General features: G+C 39.5%; 1 protein-coding gene across 1 annotated transcript in view; it reads left to right on the top strand.

The window, feature by feature from the left end:
• DIAPH2 (diaphanous related formin 2) overlaps positions 1-24,777 on the top strand; it is a 334,973-nt gene that overhangs the window by 41,089 nt on the left and 269,107 nt on the right. Inside the window, exons 5-10 of the mRNA XM_083422248.1 lie at positions 5,692-5,831; positions 14,522-14,596; positions 14,687-14,756; positions 16,645-16,781; positions 18,140-18,248; positions 22,379-22,489. Coding sequence (XP_083278374.1) covers positions 5,692-5,831; positions 14,522-14,596; positions 14,687-14,756; positions 16,645-16,781; positions 18,140-18,248; positions 22,379-22,489 — 642 coding nt within the window. The remainder of the gene's footprint in view (positions 1-5,691; positions 5,832-14,521; positions 14,597-14,686; positions 14,757-16,644; positions 16,782-18,139; positions 18,249-22,378; positions 22,490-24,777) is intronic.

Genomic DNA, 24,777 nt, shown 5'->3' with positions numbered 1-24,777 from the left:
TGATGTCTCTGCTTTTTAAGATGTTGCCTAGGTTTGTCATTGCTTTTCTCCCAAGATGCAGATGTCTTTTAATTTCATGACTGCTGTCACCATCTGCAGTGATCGTGGAGCCCAAGAAAGTAAAATCTCTCACTGCCTCCATTTCTTCCCCTTCTATTTGCCAGGAGGTGATGGGACCAGTGGCCATGATCTTAGTTTTTTTTTTTGATGTTGAGCTTCAGACCGTATTTTGCGCTCTCCTCTTTCACCCTCATTAAAAGGTTCTTTAATTCCTCCTCTCTTTCTGCCTCATCTGCATATCTGAGGTTGTCGATATTTCTTCTGGCAATCTTAATTCCGGCTTGGGATTCATCCAGTCCAGCCTTTCACATGATGAATTCTTCATATAAGTTAAATAAGCAGGGAAACAATATACAGCTTTGTCGTACTCCTTTCCCAATTTTGAACCAATCAGTTGTTTCATATCCATTTCTAACTGCAGCTTCTTGTGCCACATAGAGATTTCTCAGGAGACAGATGAGGTGATCAGGCACTCCCATTTCATTAAGAACTTGCCACAGTTTGCTGTGGTCGACACAGTCAAAGGCTTTTGCGTAGTCAGTGAAGCAGAAGTAGATGTTTTTCTGGAACTCTCTAGCTTTCTCCATAATCCAGCGCATGTTTGCAATTTGGTCTCTGGTTCCTTTGCCTCTTCTAAATCCAGCTTGCACTTCTGGGAGTTCTCCGTCCATATACTGCTTAAGCCTGCCTTGTAGAATTTTAAGCATTACTTTGATAGTGTGTGAAATGAGCGCAATTGTGCAGTAGTTGGAGCATTCTTTGGCACTGCCCTTCTTTGGGATTGGGATATACACTGATCTTCTCCAATCCTCTGGCCACCGCTGAGTTTTCCAAACTTGCTGGCATATTGAGTGTAGCGCCTTAACAGCATCATCTTTTAAAATTTTAAATAGTTCAGCTGGAATGTCATCACCTCCAATGGCCTTGTTATTGGCATAGTGATACTGAATTGACTTATGCATAGTCAGCTATTTTGAAAAGTTCCGTGCAAATATCCTATAGAGATCAGAATCATAAGTCTAATTCTTTCCATGTCTTGTAATAAGGCTTTGGCATTACCACCTGCAGTATGTGATGATGGTCAAATTCTTAGATTAGATAAGTCTTATAGCCACTCCTTTCGAACTGCTAGGTGGGCAGGAGCTGGGACCGAACGGTGGGAGCTCACCCCGCTGCGGGGATTCGAACCGCTGACCTTACGATCAGCAAGTCCTAGGCACTGAGGTTTTACCCACAGCGCCACCTGCGTCCAGTTCGAAAGCACCCCTAAGTGCAAGTAGATAAATAGGTACCGCTTTATAGCGGGAAGGTAAACGGCGTTTCCGTGTGCGGCACGGTTGCTGGCTCACCAGTGCAGCTTCGTCACGCTGGCCACGTGACCCCGAGGGTGTCCTTGGACGGCGCCGGCTCCCGGCCTCGAGTGAGATGAGCGCATAACTCTAGAGTCGGTCACGACTGGCCCGTATGGGCAGGGGTACCTTTACCTTTACCTTATAGCCACTCCTGCAGATTTGTGTATGTTGGAAAGCAGGTTTTAACTTGATATGATTTAAGCTAATGAATTCCAGATGACAGGTCCATATGGCTTATATAGTGACTGCCTTTTGAGGCTTCTGGTTTTTTGTAATCTATAAGTATGGAAAATTACTTTGTCTTTTTCAGTCTTTGACTAGTTTGCTCTTACATTTCTCTGCTGACTCTAGGAGTGCCTCTTTATTAGTTTAAAAACTTGTTCAGCAATGCTTGCAGCAGCATTTTTAGTACCTTGTCTGCTGCTTTCCATTTCTGGGAAACCTTTCTTGATTCCCCCCCTTTATACATTTTTAGCCTGGAAGCTCTGGGTGTCTCCTGTAGTGTGCTTCAAATCTTTCTTTTTATAAACCATCTTTGTGCTGCTTTCATATTGACCTTCACTCTTAAACTGCCTTCCAAGATGATGCTAGAATTATTACTTCAGTAATGCAAAGTGGCAGTGAAGAGAAACAGGAATTTTGTTATACAGACATATAATGGGGATAAAAAAGACAGTTATAGAGAAGTATGGAACGACTCACAGTACCTATACTTAGACACCACAAGCTACATTTCAGTATAAGCCTGTTACTGCTATTCAGATGTTTGCATTGAACATGTAGTTTGAATTTACTGTTCTGGAAGGTGGTAGAATGGGAAGTATTTAGGGGAGAGGCACTTCGAATCTCTAAATACAATCATTATTTAAATGTATTCACCTTTCAGATCCTCCACTTCAAGAGGAAAGCATTTGTTATGTTTGGGATGTTCACCCTTCGGTACAGCTTTCAGTGTTAGGAACAGAAGGGGAAAGAGTTGATGTATGCATGTGAGAGTGGGCCATAATAATTTAGTAGTCAGCAGTCTTTTGATTGCTGCATCGATATACCCTACTCTCTCACACACATCTGCTATTTCACCCTCTGTCCTTTACTTTATGAACTGTATCGAGATAGTACATTCTGATTTTGAGATCCATTTCCGTTATTCATGAATTTTAAACTAAACAAAGCCATACTTGCAGCTAAAGTCTTAAAAATAGGTGAATGAAGAGACACTAAATTCACAAACAGTGCTTGAACAGATTCTAGCTTTGTACTGTTCATGCTTTATGGCAGGATTAAAAAGAAAGCAAATATTCAAAGCTTCATTATAATATTGCTCACAGTATAAATATTTCTGTTTAAAATTGAAGCAAAATTGATGTGTGTTACTGATCAAGCTGATATTAATATCAGCGACTGTGCCACCTTGATTAACTTAAGATGGGTTTATTGAGTTCTGAATTCTAGACATTCATTTTTAGTGAATATTCAGCCAAATTATAGTTGCCACAAAATAGAAAGGGGCGGGTAAGAAGTGTAAAAAACCCAAAAAACCTCCCTTAAGCAAAAAAAGTATCACATGTAAATTTGACAGATTTTTGTATGAATTGAGGTAGGAATTATTTTAAGGTATACACTGTTCAAGAACTAAGACCACTTCCCTGTTGCATTGTGATGGTAACACAAAGTAGAATGCTGATTGCATTAACAAATGTGATAACCAGCTATGGTTGTTGATACCCATGACTTCTATGGACGTGTATTTAAGCATACACTTCCTTGTTTCTGTGGCCTGTACTTCCTCCCACATATGCCCAAAACACATGTCCCATAGCAGATATACTACAAAAAAGGCACTAAAGATTAGCTTAAAAATGGAAGCCTTGTCATTTTGATATTGATATTGATTTTGTTTAATTTTGTTAATTTGTTTTTGTTGAGTACAAGGGAAATTGAAGAAATGTGTAAGCTGTTATTTGTTTTGATCGTTAAAGAATTACAAATTAAACTTTATTTTGTTTTACAGGTTAGCATGAATTACACTGCACAACAAAATTTGACAAAGTCATGCCTCTATGATAAAAATAGCCATTTCCTATAGATTTTTAGGTGCTGAGCATGAATATGACAATGAAAATACAAAATTGACTACTTTTTCTTAGAGAGCTGCAATAGTTTATTATATAATCAAGAAATACGTATATATGACATGTATTGGTAAAAGCCTTCTTCTACATCTCATGCCGCTTTGCTTGTTACTTGCATAGCTGCTCAGGATTGTCTCTGGCAAATATCCAGCAGTAGTCAGCCAACATGGAAATGGACTACTTTCACTGGTATCATTTCTCCATTGTTACAATTTCTGGATGAAAACTGTTCACCGTGCTTATCACTAACCATATTGCAGATGATGGGGAATAAATCCAAGTGGGATTGGAGAAAGTGTATCTTTAAAGACATTTTGCAGCCAAATTTGTGATACAGAGACAATGTGACCTCAACCAGTTCCTTGTAGTTTTCTGTCCTGACATTCCCAAGGAAGTTAGTTGACACAAGACAAAATGCATCCCAAACTTTTTCTCGTCACCTGTTCAAGCAGGTTGTCGAACATCTGGTCTTTAAAGAGCTCATGGATCTGAGGATCCACAAAAATTCTGTCTTTAATTTTTGCTGCACTGAGTTGACGGAATTTGTTAGATTGAAAGCTGATCCTGTCTTAAGTCCATGGATTTTATGAAGTTTTTCATAAGACCAAGTTTGATGTGTAGCGGTGGATTTTTTGTGTTTCTGCCAGTGCTGGGTGTTCCACATTCTTCTCTCTAACCTTCAGAGATTTCCGTTGAGACCGTTCTCTCTTCACATAGTGGAATGTCTTTGCTCGGTAGTCCTAGTCACACACAAAAAACCTAGTGGCATTTGTGTATCCCAGCTGCAGACCCATCAACACAGACACTGCTTTCAAGTCACCACAGAGATGTCATCCATACCTGCTGTATTGAAAGTAGTCTAACAGCTATTTTAGGTTGTCATAGCTTTCTTTCATGTAGGCAGCGTGTTCTCACTGGAATGGGTGAGAATCAGATGTTGTTTTCGGGCACACTACTGCCCACTTCTTTTTCCTTGTGATGCCTCCAGAAACAGGTAGTACCATGTAGAAGGAGCAGTCGTTTTTGTGCATAGGGAACAGCACATGACATTACCCCTCTTTTATGCCTTTCAGCCATTTTGGAAGATTTCTTGCACACATACTGCAAGGTCCAGGCCTTGTCCTGTTCCCTGATATTGCATCCAAAATAAAGCTGATAACACCTTTCCCCCACACTATTGGAGTTATGGCCCTTTTCTGGCTTACAAACATTTCCTATTAATGTAACAATTGTTAACACATTTATGAGGCATCACTACTTCTGGATTTACAGTGCAGGGATTACTTGTGTAGTACTTATGACACAGGAGTAGTGGGAGATTAACACATGAAGTCACACAAATGAGTTGCTCACCCTGTGAGACTTCACTTCTTATCATCAATCTCAACATCTTATTTCAGCCACCTTAAAGTTGCAATGTCGTGACTCAACTGCATTACTCAGCTGTATGCCCTTGGTCTTGGGAGTGGTGTGTATAACGGACTGATGCATTATGATGCCATATTTCACAATCTGGAATTAGAAATATAACATTGCCAAATGAAATTATGTACTTAATGCGGACTGGGTCATTTTTACATGATAGTCTTTCTATCTCCTAAATAGGAGCCAATCAACAAATGTTATTGTAATTTTCGTGATCAGCACCTCAAAATCAGTAAAGATTGGGTGTTTACATTTCAGAGGTACTTTGTGTGTTGTGCAGTGTTATGGTTAACTGGATTTCACAGTAACTTCTAACCCTGGTTTAAAGTTTATTGAGAAGGCATGAGAAGAGAAGGGATTGTAGGAATGAACAGTACATTCCAGCAACTCATTCCTTAACTATGGTTAAAGAATCATTATTTCTGCATAGGACCACCATAGATCACTGGATGTGCAAGAGCTATGATCATCATCATTATTTATTAATTAAATTTGTACACTGCCCATCATCTGTATATCTCAGGGTGGTTCACACAATAAAATTACAATATAAAAAACCACAACATGCATAATAAAAATAGGAACAAAAACAACTTTCTGATAAGAGTAAAACTTGGAGATATGGTGAAACACCAGTCTTGCTTAAGTTGACATATGTGTTTGTAAAATAACTCTTTGTATTCTGATACATTTATAACACTCTCTTTTTCTTCCCCTAAAAGGGAGGCCTGAAAAATAGTAAACACGAATGCACTCTGTCATCTCAAGAATATGTCCATGAACTACGATCGGGTATCTCAGAGGAAAAACTTCTGAACTGCTTAGAGTCCCTGAGAGTCTCTCTAACGAGTAATCCAGTCAGGTAGGTAATGAAAATTGTTATCCAAGGAAATTGCATATGTAAAGTGATGTATGTTAAAAAAGTACAGAATTTGCCAGTTCCAAATAAGAATGTCTCCTGCTGCAGGGATTATGATTTGTTTTTCACTATGAGAATTATTTACTTAGGCCTTAAAACATAATTGGGACTTCATGTAGAAGAAACCCTAATTTAGATTTTTGTGTCAGAAGGATGAAGTCCCTATTTGTGTGTGTGTGTGTGTGTGTGTGTGTGTGTGTGTGTGTGTAAGCAGCTTCTATTTTGATCCCCCAAACTTTAAAAAAACCCATACTGTGTAGGAGATACTGTTGTGACTACAGCATTTATTTAAAGACCTACTTTCATTGAAAAATCTATTTGAAGGATTGAACACTTTGATGGCTGATAATTAATTAGGTTATTTATCCTTGGTAAATGAAACAAAAGATTGAGAAATGATACCTGTTGCTGGGTAAGCTGTGAAAAGCTCTATGTATGGTATTTTTGTTAATATGCCTTCTTGAATTCAAAATGTCTCCACATCTTGTTTAATACATCATAGTGGACTGATATGCAAGGAATTTTGACAGATGCTTCATTTAATTATGTTTTGTCTTAATAGAGGTTTTAAGGGAGGTAGGAGAGTGTTAGATAAGGAAAGGGCATAGAGTATGAACTTGCAAGGCCATTTCCCCCAAACCATGCCCACCTGTCGTATCTGCTGCTGCCTTCCACGAAGTGATATCAGCTGTTGAATGGAGTTCAATCCTGCTTGGGGCTGCTTTGCCAGTGTGTTCCCCATAGGGAATATGGTGGTGGATCAGACCTCTCCCCCTTCACTGGGGGTAAACTTCAACAGGCGGCTGGGAACACTTACTATTCACTTGGCATCATCATGACAGTGGTTGGATAATAGCTGAGTTACCCCACCAATCTGTCAAAGTTGGTCCATGGAGCAGAGTGCAATAAATATGGAGCCTGGTTCACTTGATCTTGAAAGTTTTATATAACACATTCTTGTTGAAGAGTTGCTTGCCCTTCCTAGTTCCTCAATATCTGTCTTCTTAAATGTGTTCAATAACAGCATTAGGACCTTTTGTTTGCAGGCTACCAGAACCACCACAAACTATCACCTTTGATAGATCCGATGACAGCAGTCACCTCTTAAATTTAATGGGATGGTAGAAACAGCATTAAGTATGAAACACTTCGTTATATAGCTGATTGGTGTGGATTGCTGTGTCTGAGTGTTAGCATTTACTATTCATGCAGAAAAAATGATTTGGAAACAACATATTTAAGCACAAAGATGTAAATAATGTGTTGAGAAATCACATATAATTGGCTTCATAATTGACTTGGGATTCTTACACTCTGTTATATTTATTATTATAGTCGTTCACCACTATAGTAATAAATATTACATTTGTTTTCCCATGACTTATTAGTAATAATCAGATATCCTTTGCTACTAGGTTGCACAGGAACAACTCTGTCACAGTAACAAAGTAAAAATACGAATACAGATAGGATTGCTGTGAAAATGCAGGTATGCATTTTCATTCCGAAAACTATTCCTGTTTCTTAGAACAGAAAATGTGTTCTAATACTTTTAGCAATGGATGTGAGCTTCAAATGTGTGGGAAGTAGCCTGTGAGGTGTATGGCATAGGATAGCAAACAAGGACTTGTATCTAAACGACATTCACTGGAGTTTTCCTGCCTAATTCCTTCTGCAGTCCCTTGCACCCCCCTAAGAAAAGGTGATGGGTGGGAAGGTATGGGTAATGGAAAAGGGTGATCATGTGAACCTGTGAATGAAAGTGCCTCTGTTTTGTGTCGGGATTATGGGATCAAAGTCATTTTTATGGTGGCTGATGGTGGAGTTTGTGTATATATATGCCCATTAGTTGCATAGTTCTTCCAGATCCATTTACTCTTGGATATATACTCTGGCTTATTTCTTCCAAAACGCAAAGATTTTGTGAAAACAGTATATTGGTTTCTGTGAGACTAAGATTAGTGGACGAGGTGGTGAACAAGTAGTCTTTTAAAAGAGCAGAACTCTTTAATATTGGGAACAGCAAGGAAGCCTTTGTATGAGTTGGGAGTATTAGCTGACCTTGTCTGTCTTATGAGGAATAAGAATTCCTTTGCAGATGTCGTTAATTTTCCCCAGCTCTCCTGCATCCAAATTTTGGCCAGATCTGGACAGTGGCACACAGTGAATCCTGCTCTCCCAGCTGCCCAGTTTGAGAACCACTGTGAGGGGACACCTGAATCATATCCACACCATAAATTTGAAACATTCTTATATTATTTTAGCAGTCATGGTTTTCCTCAAAGAGTCCTGGGGACTGTAGTTTGTTAAGTGTGCTGAGAGCTGTTAGGAGGCCTTTGTAGAGCTACAGTTCCCAGGACTCTTTAGGGGAAGCTGTAACTGTTAACATGACATAAGAGTTATTTAAAAGTGGTTCTTGGCATCTGTCTGTCTCAAGAGACAATGGAGTGTACCTCCAGGAGTGAAGCCAAACTGCTGGAGAATCACAGCACCTGCTGTGGCTATCAGAATATCTATCAGGACAGGTGACATTGACATCAGCTTTTTACCTTTCTTGGCAGCATTGTTCAACTTCTGTGGACAACAACCAGCAGTTTGTTTTTCGTGTTTTACACCACTGCATTTTCATCCAATTAAGGCATTCAGGGTCTGGCTCTTTATTCCTGGATCATACTTGTATGAAAATGTACTTGTTTATACTGGTCCTAACACTGCAAAACACATAGCATACTTAGACAAAGTAGATTTCTGAGGACCCTTCCCTTTGGCTGCTGAAGGCAAAGTGAGAAAGGAAACTTAACATGTAAACATGACCTTGATGTGTCTGTCCCAGTGTAAAGACAAGAAAGCAAATTCAGTCCTTTGGGACCTGCTTTGAAAGATTCAGGCTGTCTGAGTCCTTGAGACTAAGACTGCAACCCCATCACTGTTTTATTGTTACCTCTGCCTTCTCTGTTGTGCTTGCATTCATCTCACGAATTAGTGTTATCTATTCTTTCGCCACATTTCCCCCTTTTATTGTCACCTTTTGAATCTTGTCTAAATTGTGATTCTTGGGCTTATCTATTTCTTGGTGCTCTCAGTTGCTACTATAGTTTCTACTGCTGTCTTTATTCAGATGACTTTCAAGCCTCCTTTTAACATCCAGTTGAATTTTGTATTGTTGGGTTCTATCAGAGAAGTATCACTGCTAATACATTCATATTCTTAATAACTTTGTGTCTAAGCCTGAAACTAGATTGTGCTGTGGTTGAGGCTAGAGTTCTCTCTTTGAATACATCTGAAGGTAGAGTTCTAGGAGGAAGGTGGTAGTTCCCTATCCTTTTTTAATGCTCACAGTCTCTGGTTTGTGTTTTTTTAATGATATATGAGCAGGACAGTGGTACAAATATTAAAATATAACTATTTGCTTGATCAGCTTTACTTCTTGTTTCCTTTGAGCCTTATATATAAAACTTGCTTTAACCTTTCAACAAGACTTTTTAAATATGAACATGCACAGTAAAATCTTAAGTATGCCTTCCCTCGTCTCTTACTCCACCCTTCATTCAACCCTAAAAACAAATTATCAATCATGTCACATAATGGGGAAAATAAAGAAAATTGAAGGAGAGGCGAGGCAGTTAATAGGCATGAATTTTGTTAAATCTACAACTAGCGTGCTGTCAGTTAAGTTCTACAGCCTCCTTGACTACTATGTTTCAGTGTGTAACAGGCTCACTCTTTTCAAGTACTGCAAGTTAAATAATTTGGCTATTGCAATGCAAAAATTAAAATGTGATTCTGTTTAACCTCCCTCCAAAATGGAATAGTAATAGAACCAGAAGTGAAATGAAGTTCCACTTTGTTCTGTGTACTTCTGGTAGTAATTGTGGTTAGTAACCCAAGGTAATGAAATATGTCCAAAATTCGGTGAATTCATATCTCAATGATCTGCTGAATTAATTGTAATCTTAAATAAGGCATGTTAATACTTTACTATTTCATGTAGGCATGGGAGAATGAGATGGGGAATGTATGACCTACCCTTCATTGGAATAGGTTCTCAGAAGTCTGTGGTTTTGAACTATGGAATTGGGTTTAGTACTTTAAAAGTTATGCCTATTTGTTTAATTTTTCTACCCTGCTTTTTGAAGCTAAAAGTCACCCAGTGCAGGATACAGAATAATAAAAGTAGCATACAAACAGCACCATTGTGTGAGTTCCCAAGATGTATACATACATAGATGCAAAAAGAATCTAAAGTGGGGTGACCCAACTTTTCATACCAGGTAGGCTGTAAGAGTACTTTGACATGGAACCCGCAGGCAGCAAATCAAAGTTTGATTCCCCCCAGCTTTTGCATTGCCTTCCCAGAGCTGTCTAAGCAAGGCACTGGGCTTTGGGAAGGAGGCACAAAGCTTTCCTCGCAAAGCCTAGAGAAAGCACTAACTAGGCTTTGCGAAGGAGATGGGAGGACTCTAGGACACTGTCAGAGCCCTCATGCCTCCTTCTCAGAGCCCAGCGCATTGCTTACCTGGCTTTAGGAAGGCAGCATGAGGGTAGGGGGAGGCATCAAATGTTAAAGGCTTTCTAAAGAGAAAATGTCACCACTACCAGCACCACCCAAAGATAGCCAACAGCTTTAATATTTAATGCTGCTGAGACACCAATGATTCCACTTGGTGATAACCTTCTTGAGGAAGTGATGCACACTTTTAGCACCATTACAAAGAAGGCCATGCCCTTTGCATAGTTGCATGTTTGATTTCTCCACAAACATAAGTCAATGCTCTTTAGAAGATATTAAAACAAAGGGAGGTTTGTAAAAGTTTTATAGCCAGTACTTTTAATTTCCTCTAGGTTCCCTCACAGACACATTGTCATTTATTAGTCCATAGTCTTTTTCACTCTGATGAGTTATTGTGTCTGTTCATGATCTTTATTAGGCATTGCTTCAAGTAGCAATCTTGAACCTAGATGGCTCTAGAGAGCCATCTAGTGACTGAGGGTTGTATAAACACCACCAAAAATAAAATACAGAACAAAAAATATGAATAGTTATCACACACTCTTGACAGACTGCTGAAATATGCTGGTAATTGTGGATATGATAGTAGCTGTTCCTTTATGCTTTCCATGTGACTATTCAAAGTATTTCGCTTTTTATCAACAAAGGATGGGAATTGCTGCAATAAAAATATAAGCTTGCTATAGGTTTTGTTTTATAAATGGGATTGTTGCATGTTCAAAGCATTAATGGAATATTATTGAATGCTTGGTGTGCTGAATACTTTGCTCATTTATTTGAGTTCAGAAACTCAATCTTTTAGATACATGAAGTCAACAATTTCAAAAATGTCATCAGCAGCTCTTGAGTTGCATTGTTCTGAAGGTATCCTCTTGGTTTTCCTTTGGCCACTTAAATTTGTGTGTCAGCTCTCCTGCTTGTACAGTTGAAGGAACTTGGGCAGGAAGTTTGCAGACATAAAGGAAATGCTTCAGGGAGAGAGATAGAGAAAAGCAAATTAGCAAAGGCTTTACCATTAATTATTGGGAGCTCTACTGTTAATTTAAATAAATTCAAAAGACTAGATCTACCTCAGCAACTATATTGTAAAAATAAGAAAATGTGGAACCCAAGGCAAATTATAAGGTTATTATATTATTGTTTATATAGTGCCACCTGTGTACTTGCTCCTTCACAGGTCCTTGCTGCAATGAGTTTATAGTTTCCATTGTGACAGTGCTGAAGCTCATATAAATGAATCTGCATAAATCTGTAAGGATTAAACTGTAAACTCATTGTGGAAAACATTTGTCTCTCTCCCCCCATTAGACAGTGATGGGTACCATGGGCTGGCATGACCATAAGTAACATTTTAAAGATAGCTAATAAAAAAGAAGAGCAAAAAGAAAGACACTTTTATTAGTTTCTTGAATATTACACATACTTAATACTAAATAATTTGTAACTTGTAACATGTAACAGTTGACCATATGATTCTTGGAGCAAGGAGGACTACACCTTTCTATTTTCCTACTATTCTCTATTTCTCCATGCAGCTTTGAAATATCACTCTTTTCTTTGATGTTCAGTGATGTGACTTATGCTTTGAGATTACTGCTGGGAATGGAACACCATTAGAGGTGCATTCTGTTGCATACCATACATACCACTGAACTCTACCCTCTGGTGTTGCACTAACATTGAAAGTGACAACATATTAACACTGAATTTCTTCACACGAGGTCTGTTGCTTCAGGCATGCTTTGCTTCCTGCACAAGAATTTGCTCATTTTATAAAAGCCACAGTTTATATGGGAAGTGCAAACTTGAATTAATGGACCTCTGTGTTGATGGAATTGCCATTTTCACATATCCATAGTCTTTCTTGCATATATTGTGTTTTACCTTTACCTTTACTAGCATTGCTTTACTAGCAGTGGCTAAAAACACTTTGAAAGCTGCATCAGAAATGTCATAGTTTCTTAGGTACCACTTATGCAACAGTATGTACAAAAGTAGAAGAATAGTTTGAATGTCAGTGAAGAATCTGGAAGATGCAAACATTTTAAAAAGTGCTCCCAGAGATTATCAGAAATTCAGAAATGAAAGGTTATGATTTGTTGATTATCTGTCTAGTTCAGTAGAGCTCAGAGATCACAGAGGAAGAAGAAAAACTTACCTGTATATTCAATGGTAAACCACTCCATTGGGGAATGGGGTTAGAAAAATAATACCAGAAAGTAAAGAAATGCGGCCTTTGGACAGTGGACATTCTGTGTATCAGTAACTAGATGCCTAGGGGGTCCTTATTTTGCTCTCTGAGAGGAGTATCAACTGCCTACAGGCTTCCAATCTAGAGATGTCTGAGTGATGTGGAGGGTTGGTATTCGTGCCAGTGAGATTTGCTGACATTTTATTTTGGGAAATAGGAGGGGAATCTTGACTTGCTGCCTTACAACTTGCCTTCAGAATGGCTCACCAATAAGTCTTTTGTTGACCAAAGCCTAGAATTTTTCTTTAGCTCTCCAGCCACCAAACACAACTCTTTCCCTAAGTCCTGTGCTATTTTTCCTGCAGCCAAATTCTTTCACTTCCCTCGCTGCACTTATACTGTTTACCAGAAATCTATTGTTCATTCTTCTCCTTCAGCATTAATATTTCAGCTTCCTGGTCAGTGGTGGTTATGTGTGGTATGTGTGTTCGTAGGACGTTCCTAGATTGTAGACTACAGCTGGCCATTATTTAGCCTTTATATCTCCAACACATTTCAGTTTCAGCTGAAGTACAATACTTAGTTTTGTAAAAGTGACATACAGTGGTACCTTGGGTTACAAACACTTTGGGTTACAGACTCCACTAACCCAGAAGTAGTACCTCGGGTTAAGAACTTTACCTCAGGATGAGAACAGAAATCGCGCACTGGTGGTACAGAGGTCCCATTAGCTTAAGAAAGCATGTTAACTAATCCATGGTAAGAAGTAAGAAATATGCAAATAAGGGCTTCAGTGGCGTTGGTGTCTCAATCCTGCTTTCAATTGTTCAGGGCAGTGTTAAATTCAAAGGAGTTAAAGGGAACACAAAATCCCTAGTAGAGCCATAGGTTCATTCATCTTTCTCTGGCCTTGAACTACATAGCCTCTATATCATAATCATGAAATCCTTAAGATTGAGAAAAACAGGAAGCAAATGAACTTTGCAAGTACAGTGGTGCCCCGCAAGACGAATGCCTCGCAAGACGGAAAACCCGCTAGACGAAAGGGTTTTCCGTTTTTCAATGCGCTTCGCAGGACGAATTTCCCTATGGGCTTGCTTCGCAAGACGAAAATGCCTTGCGAGTCTTGAGATTTTTTTTCACTCCCCACCCCCTTTTTCTAAGCCGCTAAACCGCTAATAGCCTTTTAGCAGCTAATCCCTTAAGCCTTTAATAGCCGCTAATAGCCGCTAAACCGCTAATAGCGCTAAGCCGCTAAGCCGCTAATAGGGTTGCTTTGCAAGACGAAAAAACCGCTAGACAAAGAGACTCGCGGAACGAATTAATTTCGTCTTGCGAGGCACCACTGTACAGTGGTTCCTCTGGTTACAAACTTAATTCGGTCCGGAGGTCTGCTCTTAACCTGAAACCGTTCTTAACTTGTTAACATGCTTTCTTAAGCTTAATTGATGATTATGAACATGACTGCCTTTCGTGTGTGTGTGTGTCCTGTGTGCGTTTCTGTTGTGTGAATGTGTATGACCCATTGGGAGGGAAAAATGCTTAGAAGATTAAAGATTCCAGATAAACAAACTGTTAATCCATGTGGTGCATGTGTTGTTGTTGCTGCTGCTATTGAGGCAGTTAAATAGTTTTATTACCTAATAATATTATGTCACATAATACTGTAATACTTATAACACAGGGATTTTCTGTTCCATAAGATGCTAGCAGTTTTGGATTCCTTAATATCACAAAGTAGGCTGGTGAGACAGATGTTGGAGGTTAATCTCTGTGTTTATATACACATTCAACATTATCATCAACCTCTTGTATGTGCATTGGAGCCCCTTTGTCTGTAACAGGCACTTGGTTCGTATGACTAACTTATGCCTATTGTGATTCTGTAAAAAAGGAAATGTAAACTATTTTGCATTTTTTTTTTTTATACAGTTGGGTTAACAATTTTGGACATGAAGGGCTTGGGCTTCTGTTGGATGTTCTTGAGAAGCTTCTGGACAAGAGACAGTAAGTACACACATGATCAGCGAAAGGGATAGTTTAAAAAGGGGAGCAGTTAATACCGTGTCTTACTGTTGGTATTCCCCCCCTTTAAAGGCAAGAAAGTATTGACAAGAAGAATCAGCATAAGCTTATACAGTGCCTCAAAGCATTTATGAATAATAAGGTAAGACTTTCAGTTTCTTCTGGTTTTTCCTTCAAGTGAGTTCAGTTTATGTGGTCATGAGTGACTCTCTCTCTCTCTCTCTGTGTATTTATAAACAGCTGAAACTAGGAAAGGGAAATTTGGTCTATGGGTGACAATGCTTTACCTGTTTTTCTGTAATTACTTCTGCCAGAAGAGAGAATAATGGGCAGCTAATTTATCAGTTACTTCATTGGTTAACAAGTATATAAAGTGTTGTGAAAACTTACATTCAAGATTTTGGAAGATACACACTATTACATTTCTGAGAGTAGGAACACAGTCACAATTTTTTCCATGCTCCATCCTGCAGTCCACTAAGTTATGATGTCCATTTAACAGAATAAAGTATTGTGTGGTTGAGTTGGGATTGGAGGCTATGCACCACATGGATGGGCATCATTAAAGGCCCTCCTTCTCTTCAGCCTCTCAGATCAAGCTGAGTGTGAACATGCATCTGCATGCTGTTCATCATTGCTAATCTTAACCGGTAGCATGTGGAATAACTTAAACTCAGAACCCACGGATACTGCAGTGTTATGTGGAATGAGAAGGAGCAGTGGCAAGAAAAAAGTGCCCCCCGCATAGGTTTTTTTATTATTAAGGAAACACTGAAACACAAACAAATACATGAGGTGTGCCTCTTGGTATGTCCACATGGTGGACTCAAGCTGGAAAAATACTTAGCGGTCTTATAAAGATGTTATACTAACAGCACGATCCTAACCATGTGCACACAAAGGTAAGTCCTTTTGAATGCAGTGGAGTTTACTGACTGGTAACTTAAGAAAGGATAGAGAACCAAAAACTTTGACTTGCTATTACATTATAGACTACTTTTCTGGAATATTCTTACATTTTTTGGGGGGAATTTCATGATAATAAAATAAGACAATGCAAGGTATATAACACTCGTTTCTAATATAGGTCCACTGCATCCCCCCATCCTACTAAATTGAAGGTGGAATTACCAGTTTTTCTCCAGAAGAAGTCCTGTGGCCTTAAAGCAGGGGGTGGCAACCTGAGGCCCATGGGCCACAAGCGGCCCATGGGGGTCGTTTAACCGGCCCCCGAGCCGCCCGCTTGGCGAGTCCCCACGCACTGTGCTAAACCGGTGCAGTGCTGTGTGGGGACTCGCTTCCGCGGCGCCAGAAATTGTGTCTGCGCAGATGCAGATGCCGTAAATCATGGGTGTGCATGCTCACACATGCGTGCGATCCAGCCCACGGAGGGATCTCCGCTGGAGTGAACCGGCCCAGGCAAGGTAAACCTTGCCAACCCCTAAAGACTAAACATTTTTGTAGCATAATTGCAAACCTATGCATACATATCTGGGAATAAGCTCCATTGAACTAAGTATAGCTTGCATTCTGATGCACCAGCTCAACCAGTCAAACACATTGAGCTTTAACAAAGGATATTCAGTCAGCTGAGATTCAACCTTTACCTTTTTAATTAGAAATGCAAGCAATTTAGCAAGGAAGTTTTAACATTTAAACTGGTAGCCTCAAGTAGCAATCCCATCAGGTAGCGTTGTTTTTTAAACTGGATTCTCTCATTGCTTCCGCTGATTAGCATAGATAAAGTAAGACCCAGCAGAGATCAGATAGGATTCTTCCAAATCCTCACATCTGGAATTGGAGCTAATCTGTCACAAACAGTAGTAAAGCTTGAAAACCTCATTGACACATCATTTACTGGACAGAGGGGAGAGGGTTTGCCCCCAAAGTGGATTTAGAAGGCTATCATTCACAGATGTTTTGATATTATAATAATTTATTTCAAGTTGTGGAAACTGCAATTTGATTAGCATGTGTGTATAGAGGGAAATTATTTTGGATATAACTATTCCAATTTTTATTTTTTATAGTATGGATTGCAAAGAATCCTAGGAGATGAAAGAAGCCTTCTTTTACTTGCCAGAGCAATTGATCCAAAGCAACCAAATATGATGACTGAAACAGTAAAAATACTTTCTGCCATTTGTATTGTTGGAGAAGAAAATGTGTAAGTAACATCATACACTTAGATATTGGTCAATTTAAATTCAGTGTTTTATATCCAAGATCTTCTGTATGTCCCAACCTATTTTGCCTTTCTATTTTATGGCCCAAGAGACTTCATGATCCCTACTCTTGACAGCAGCAGCACCCCCCTTTGAATAGAGAATAAGGTTATTAATGTCCAGTAGTATTGATGGCTATTTGCTGCCTTCATGATCAGAAGCAGCATGCCGGGGAATAATTGCTGGAGAGGACTGTTACTCTCATGACTTGCTTCTGGGCTTCCTTTAGGCATCTGGTTGGCACTGTGGGAAACAGGATGCTTCATTTGATAAGCCTTTGGCTTGATCTAGCAGGGCTCTTCTCATGTTTTCTTTTCACACTTTCCTGTGAATTTTGGCTTCAGTCCCGACCTGCATTGCTGACAGTGCCATAATGCATGCTTTTTTTAGTGCAAAGAAAGAAAGACTGGGTGGAACTGAGTAGAATTGTCACAGGAGAAGTAGAGGGGTGGTGACTTTCTTGCACTATGGGCCAGTGGAGTGTAGTGTTTAGTGTGTTGGACGTGGATCTTGGAAACCAGGGTTCAAATCCCCACTTAGCCAAGAAGCTCACTGGGTGAACTTGGGACGATCAATGCCTCTCAGTCTAAACTACCACACTGCGTAATTGTTGGATTAAATGATAAAGAGAAGAATCATGGATGCCACCTTGAGATCATTGCAGAGGAAAGGTTGGATAGGAATACAATGAATAAAAAAAAGAATTAAAAATTAAGATCAGCATTCCATAATAGAAGTATGTTGCAAGAAGTGTGTGTGTGTATGTGTGTTTTCAGACATAAAAAACGAACCATGAATCCTTATGTTGGAGAATTTTTTTAAACTGACCTGCCTGCCTCTAAACACATAATACTGTATATCCTAATATGGAGAAGGGTAATATTATAGCCTTCAATCCTAAGATAGTTTCCTTCTGTGAACTTCCTTAACTTATCTATCCCTTTCTTCCACCTGAGTCCCCTGAGAAGCCTTTTTGGAGAACCTCCACCTCAGTTTGAGCAACTGTCCCTTTCCCCAGCACCCACCCTGCACATTGTTCAGCAAGGCACTGCAGCCTTCCAGGGAGACTTTTAGTGGGATGCATTTGACTGCTGTGGGAGGAAAGAATGTGAAAATTTTCTGTCTCTGATCTTCCTTCACTTATCTCCAGATTCAAACCATAATGTCTTGGTTTACGTTTTCTGTTTGTATACACATACTTTGAAAAAAATACAAAACCCTATTAAGAAAAAGAAATATGTTTATGAGTACATGAATACCTTATAATGCTTATTCTTAAAATAACAAATTTCTGTTTCAGTCTGGACAAAATTTTGGGAGCCATAACAATTGCTGCTGAGAGAAATAATGGAGAGCGGTTCTCAAACATTGTGGAGGGGCTTGAGAATCATGAAGCTTTGCAGTTACAGGTGGGATTCCTTGGTTTACAACCATAACTATTATCTTAGTTTAGACTATTTTGTATAATACTAAATGATTTCTAAAAAAAATAATTGTGTAACAAGTGGCTGCTGAAGGTTAAAGTTATGACATAGCTTTTTTTGGGAGGGCTAAATGTTTGGCACCCAAATAAATATTTGCTTCAATATTCTGTAATTCACAGTTACATGTATATTTTAGACATTTGAAATCAGACAACTTCTTTCCTTTAATGCAGTGTTAATAAAAATTTTGAGAAAGTGTTTGAAATTAAGTGCCCAATAGTTTTAACATCTCTGTTTATGAAAAACATGGCCCTTTATTCTACATGAAAATAGTCTCATTGGCTGCAGCATGGGAAAATAAATACTTGCATGGTCTCCACACACAACAATATGCCTTCCTTCTCCCTGACTCCTGTTTAGTTCTGCCCTAGTTCAAGTGTCTTCTGCTTCTGGGCAGAATCCAACCAGTCAGCAGGTTATCTCCCAGTCACAAAAGTTTTCAATTGTTGCTTGGGGAAAGGGCTGTAGCTAAGCAGTAAAGCATCTGTTGTGCATGCAGAAAGCCCCTAGTTCAGTCCTTGGCTTTTCTGAGTAGAACTGAACATGTTCCCTGTCTGAAACTCTGGAGAGCTGCTGCCAGTCAGTGTAGACAGTATTGAGCTAGATGGTCTGGCTCAGGGTAATACGGCTTCCTATGTACTTGCTGCATGTGAGCCATACGCATGGGGCTACATGTTTCTGTTACATGGACAGTGTTTCCATGTTGTGAATTGTGAGTGAATCCTTCTGCATTCAAGAGATGAATTGTGTGCACAAAGTCCCTTAAGTTGTGGTCTACATAACTGATCTACATAATAGAAAGGTTTTTCCATTTGTATGTCAGTGGTGTAGGTTATTGTATTTTTAGGTATGAATATACAGTACTCAGATGGCTGGTTACCGGTACTCAGTTTACTGTGAGGGCTTTCCCTCACATATTGTATATTAGCTCTGCATCACAAGAAAGGTAAAATCAAGTCCTGGAATACCAACTTGTGAATGAGATAACGATTGAGTTCATGACTTCTGCCCTGTAAGGTTAAGGCCATAAGACAAAAATTATTTTTGTGATCTTGACATGACAATATGAAAACTTTGAGTGGTAGAAAGAACCAAAAGGAAAGATTATGTTCCATAAAAGGTCAAGGTTATGCTGCAATAGCATCCCCTTTTCTTTGATGAATGCAAGCTATGTTATGAAGAGTGTAATTGCCAAGTTTCTTTTCTGTAACATTGAGCAATGTAAAGCAAAATTCTTTTTATTACTTGGTCCTAGGTGATATAAAATGTCCAGACATATAAAAGTGATGTATAAAAATGTCATGGAGATGTGTATGATTCCAGTGCCAGCCTAGATGTCTGCTTAGTCTGATGTTTGTTAAAATGGACTAAAATAAGCATGTCCTTATCTGTATTCCCCCTTCCTGAAAAATCTTTAACTTAGTATTTTTGGACATGTCTAGATTTGCATTACATCAATTTTTACTCCTACCAAAGTGTAGTTGAGAATGTTTCCTGCACTTTTATTTAAAACTTTAGGCTGCTTACCCCGCAAGACGAATGCCTCGCAAGACGAAAGGGTTTTCCGTCTGCAGAGGCGCTTCACAAGACGAATTTCCCTATGGGCTTGCTTCGCAAGACGAAAATTGACGAAAAATTTTGAGGTTTTTTTTTTTGCTCCAAAACCCCTTATTCTGAATCGCTAAGCTGCTAAAAGCATTTTAGCAGCAAAACCGCTAATCCCCCAAGCCTTAAAAAGCCATTTTTAGCCCTTAAAGTGCCAATAGCGCTAATAGCGCTACTCCGTCAATGGGCTTGCTTCCTAAGACGAAAAAACCGCAAGACGAAAAGACTCCCGGAACGGATTCTTTTCGTCTTGCGAGGCACCACTGTATCACAATTAATCGCTGTAACTCCTTGCAAGGGCAGAATGCTTATTCAAACTGCTGCTAACTATCCTTATTGGTGGAACAGCAAAATTTCCTTGAAAAGTTTCTGTACCTTATAGTCTAACAACAACAACAACTACAACAACAACTACTACTTTACTATTTATACCCCGCCCATCTGGCTGGGTTTCCCCAGCCATTCTGGGTGGCTTACAGCACATATAAAACATAGTAAAACATCAAACATTAAAAACTTACCAATACAGGGCAGCCTTCAGATGTCTTCTAAAAGTTATGTAGTTTTTTATTTCCTTGACATCTGAAGGGCAGGCGCCACTGCCAAGAAGGCCCTCTGCCTGGTTCCTTGTAACTTTGCTTCTCTCAGTGAGGGAACCACCAGAAGACCCTTGAAGGAGGATCTCAGTGTCTGGACTGAACTATGGGGGTAGAGATGCTCCTTCAGGTATACTGGGCTGAGGTTGTGTAGGGCTTTTGTAAATGTCAGCACCAGCACTTTGAATTGTGCTTGGAGCCAGTGAAGATCCTTTAGGACCAGTGTTACATGGTCCCGGTGGCTACTCCCAGTCACCAGCCTTGCTGCCACATTCTGGATTAGTTGTAGTTTCCAAGTCACTTTCAAAGGTAGCCCCATGTAGAACGCATTGCAGTAGTCTAAGTAATCTAGGTTCTCTTTTCCTTTTTTAAGGGGAACACTTAAAAGTTATTGTCATTTTGCCCTTTAGACCTTCTGTTATGGTGCCCAGTGCCCTGCTTCTAAGGCAAGGGGTAAGAGCTAGATAAAAGAAAAGGGGAAACTCCCTGTGATCAAGAATATATAACTTTACATCACATATTAAGATCAACACATATATTTATAGCATTACATGTACTGCCATTCTGGTGCATTCAGTTATACTGGTGTCACAGTGAATCCACTTTAAAGGCTTTTGCAAGTTTTATGATCTCTCTCATCCAAACTCCTTGACTGAAGGTACAACTGCAAGACTCATTAACTCGTTTCTGACTGAAATGTTCACTTTACCAGTATTAATACAAGCAATTAAGCCAGAATTTCTTCTGGCAAAAACAATCACAGCAGATGGCACCTTTTCTCTCTATTAATTTTCGATTGGACATGTACTTTGGCTTGTTCAGTCATGTCACAGTCGTAACATAACAAGGATCATTCAGGCAAGTACAATGACAGCATTGTATGCATGTATGGTACTGGAAGATTTCACCAGCTTGCAGCAGTCTGTATAGAAAAGTTACACTCTTTTGGTATCTCTGGGCACAGATTTCATGTATAACTTGCAGTGCTGCTAAAAAACTAAATGGTGAAAAATGAGGCTGTCTTTGCTCCCTCTTAGAAAATACTGGCCAGTAGCTTTTCTCAAATACTTGCTTTAAATTTTTTAGCTAAACTTGGTACTCTCTAATACATGGTGGTCCAAAATGTGGCCTGAGGTCTGCCTGTGGTCCTTGAGACCTTCTTGAGCAGCCCTTGGCAACATTTAACAACCATCTGCCCTGCAGCCCTCACACTGCCATCCTGAAGTGCTGGGTTTTGGGAAAGAAGTGTGAGGCTCTGACAGGGTCCTCCAGTCCTCCTGCCACCTTCTCAAAGTCTTGTTTGCAGTTTCCCAGCTTTGTAAATAAGCTGGGAGGACTCTATTACCTTGCCAGAGCCTCCCAATCCTTCCCAAAGCGTAGCATCTCATTTAGTTGCCTTTGGGAAGGCAGTGTGAGGGCTGCAAGGATGTGTGTATGCGCGTGTGCGACAAATTTTGGCCTTGCTCTGCCTTCCCATGTGCATGACAAGGCATTGTTCTGTGTCGAAGTACTCCTGTGGCCCACTTGTTATGAAAAGGGCCGCACTGCCCTAATAATATCTCTTAATAATAAGTTCCACCATCTACAGTGTGATATCTAACTCAAACACCAGCATTTAATTATAATGCATAGCTTTTGACACATACTTCATGGAGGTCAGTCTAAGTGGGATGCATTATTGGCAATATAGTTTTATTGTAAAGTATATTACTGTGTTGCTCCATAAAATAAGTTTTTAGTTAGAATGTACATTTCCTTATTTAAGAACGTTTTCCCCCCTACTATGTTTATTGCTTGTGTGCATTGAGAAGGCTGAATCTAATAAGCTGCTTTTACCATAATTTTTAATTACAGGCAGCCTGCATGCAGTTCATAAATGCCCTTGTCACTTCCCCTGAAGATCTTGATTTTAGGATACACTTGAGAAATGAATTCCTGCGCTGTGGACTAAAGAAAATATTGCCAGTAAGTTATTTGCAGAGGTACTACTAATGCACTGAATACCATGACTGCTTGCCTTATGATGATAAATCATACACAAGTTTTTCATGCTGCAACCAAGTATGACTTTAATGGTTATTTATAATTTGTAATCATAGTGAAATGGGAGCAAAATGCGACAGCATGGTTAGTTATCCTGTTCATCTAGGAATTTATCTGTTTTTAGTATATACTGTATATTGGATAAGTAAAACAGACATGGGGATTTAGGTTTTAAATCCACCTTTGCATGATAGACTTTGCTATCTGGAATTGCAGTATTTAAGGATCAACTCCCCATCTTCAAATGACTTACAAGAAGAGCAAGATAATGATAACAAAGCATTTTGCAATTATTAACTTATTACACTGGTCAACAACAAATTTGTTGTCTGCGTTTTTTGTAGTTTTGCATGTTCTCAGGCTGAAGACAATCATGGCACAGGTTACTGCAGCAGCCCCCTCAATGCCTATGTCTCTTGGTTCTACACACAGCATGAGACAGCATTGTGGGCTTCTCCTCCTCAAACTCCCTCTCTAAACGCCCTCACAAATGTCCCTGTTTATAACTCCTGGTCATGAGAGTTTCACCTGTTGGATTTCTTTCTGTAGTGCTCAAATTAAAAGTGCAGCAGCCCTGCCTTCCTGACGGGGCTATTGCCACCGTTCCTATGGTCCATGTTTGAACCTGCTGCCGTGCTAAGATGGTGGCATCCATAAGGTCCAATGTTTGAAGAGAGGGTGTGTAGGGAAATCACAGAGATGAGTTTTGCCAAATGCTGAAAGGGAGGCACAGCCAGCTGGGAAGTTCTGGGCAATTTTTGTACCCTACCTCTCCACTTTTTCTTGTTTGCTTTCTTACTTGATTTAGTACTGCCTGGACATTGGGAGAGAGGCGAGTGGGAAACCGGGAAGAGGAAGCTTCCCCCGCCTCATATTTTTTCCAGCCAGCTCGTCTTTGCTCCCTTGTTTCATCCTTCATGGATTAAGCGCAGATTAAAACTCAACTCTGGAGATCCAGGGATTGCCTGGGGAAGCGGCATGGGAAGACAACCTGAGGATCCAGACTGGGGTGGGTTGGTGGTGTTGAAGACGGGGCTGTGCTTGGCACAGCTTCTCTTCCTCCTGTTTGGCTTCCACTGGGAAGGGTCACCACAGCATAAGGAGATGGGAAGAGGCTGGAAAGTCTTTCTCCTGGAGCCTCAAGGAGGCCACCCTCCTACCACTTAGCATTTTAAAATATTTTACAGTATATTTAAAATACATACTATTTTTCTAAAAAATACTCTCAGAATTTTTTAAGAGGAAGGAGGTAAGACAGACATTGAAAAAGATAGCTACTAGGTCCCCTAAAAGAATCTGGTAAATAAAGAACGTGTTATTTACCAGGAACAGCTGGAGCACAGATAAAGGGAGTGAATTGTTTGCACACTGATTTACTAATGCAAAGGCACTACTGCCAGTAAGTTAAAGATATATGGTGGCAGGTGGTGACCCAACTCTCTATTTTGATTTTGATGCTTCACAGAGGGCTGCATGGACAAAGTGAATGAAGGTGAAATCTCATTGCATGAGCACTGAATATAACCCAGAATTAAGTTGATAGAATGCCATCATAGTTGCCAAGAACAATATTTGATTGTGATTCTGAATTCTAAACAAGCTGTGATGGAGAAAAGTTTCTTGAAGCCCATATAGAAGGGAGATCACAAAATGATAAAGGAAGGCATGGTTTGTTATGGTAATGCAAGTCTAAAGCTAATCTGGGTATAGTTTGTTAGTGGCACAGTTTATGTTCCCCAAATCATACCCTATACTTGATAGCCGTGTTGGATCTATTTGTGTGAACTGAAGTTATAAGTATACTTTGACTCCTGCGCAAGCTCTTAAAATCTCCTAGAAGTTTGTAATAAAAATTCCAATCTCCGATATCCATTTCATTTTCCTGATGCCATGATGGTAGAACTTCTTTTCTCATTAGTCAATTTAAGTGTATATAGAATAGAAAACTATGCTCTTGTAATTTTCTATTATAAACAGCTCCTATAAACAAGTAATAAGAGTTATGACTCTTAGACCAGCATTTAAAAGATCTCAAACAGTAGCCCCCTGCACCTATGGTACACAGAAAATACCTTTTGGAATCCTGGGTAGCTTCCAATGCAGTTTGTGATATGTTAGTCTAGGGAAATGAGAGCAAAAATCGGACTGGCTGAACACAAGCGTTTGGTTCTACTAAAGTACCACTGAATATCAACCTCAGTTGAAAAAAA

The sequence above is a fragment of the Podarcis tiliguerta genome (genome assembly GCF_965153285.1).
Source record: "Podarcis tiliguerta genome assembly, chromosome: Z".
Classification (NCBI taxonomy): domain Eukaryota; kingdom Metazoa; phylum Chordata; class Lepidosauria; order Squamata; family Lacertidae; genus Podarcis; species Podarcis tiliguerta.
The sequence above is the reverse complement of the archived record's forward strand: the minus strand, read 5'-3'. Positions and strand labels throughout refer to the sequence as shown.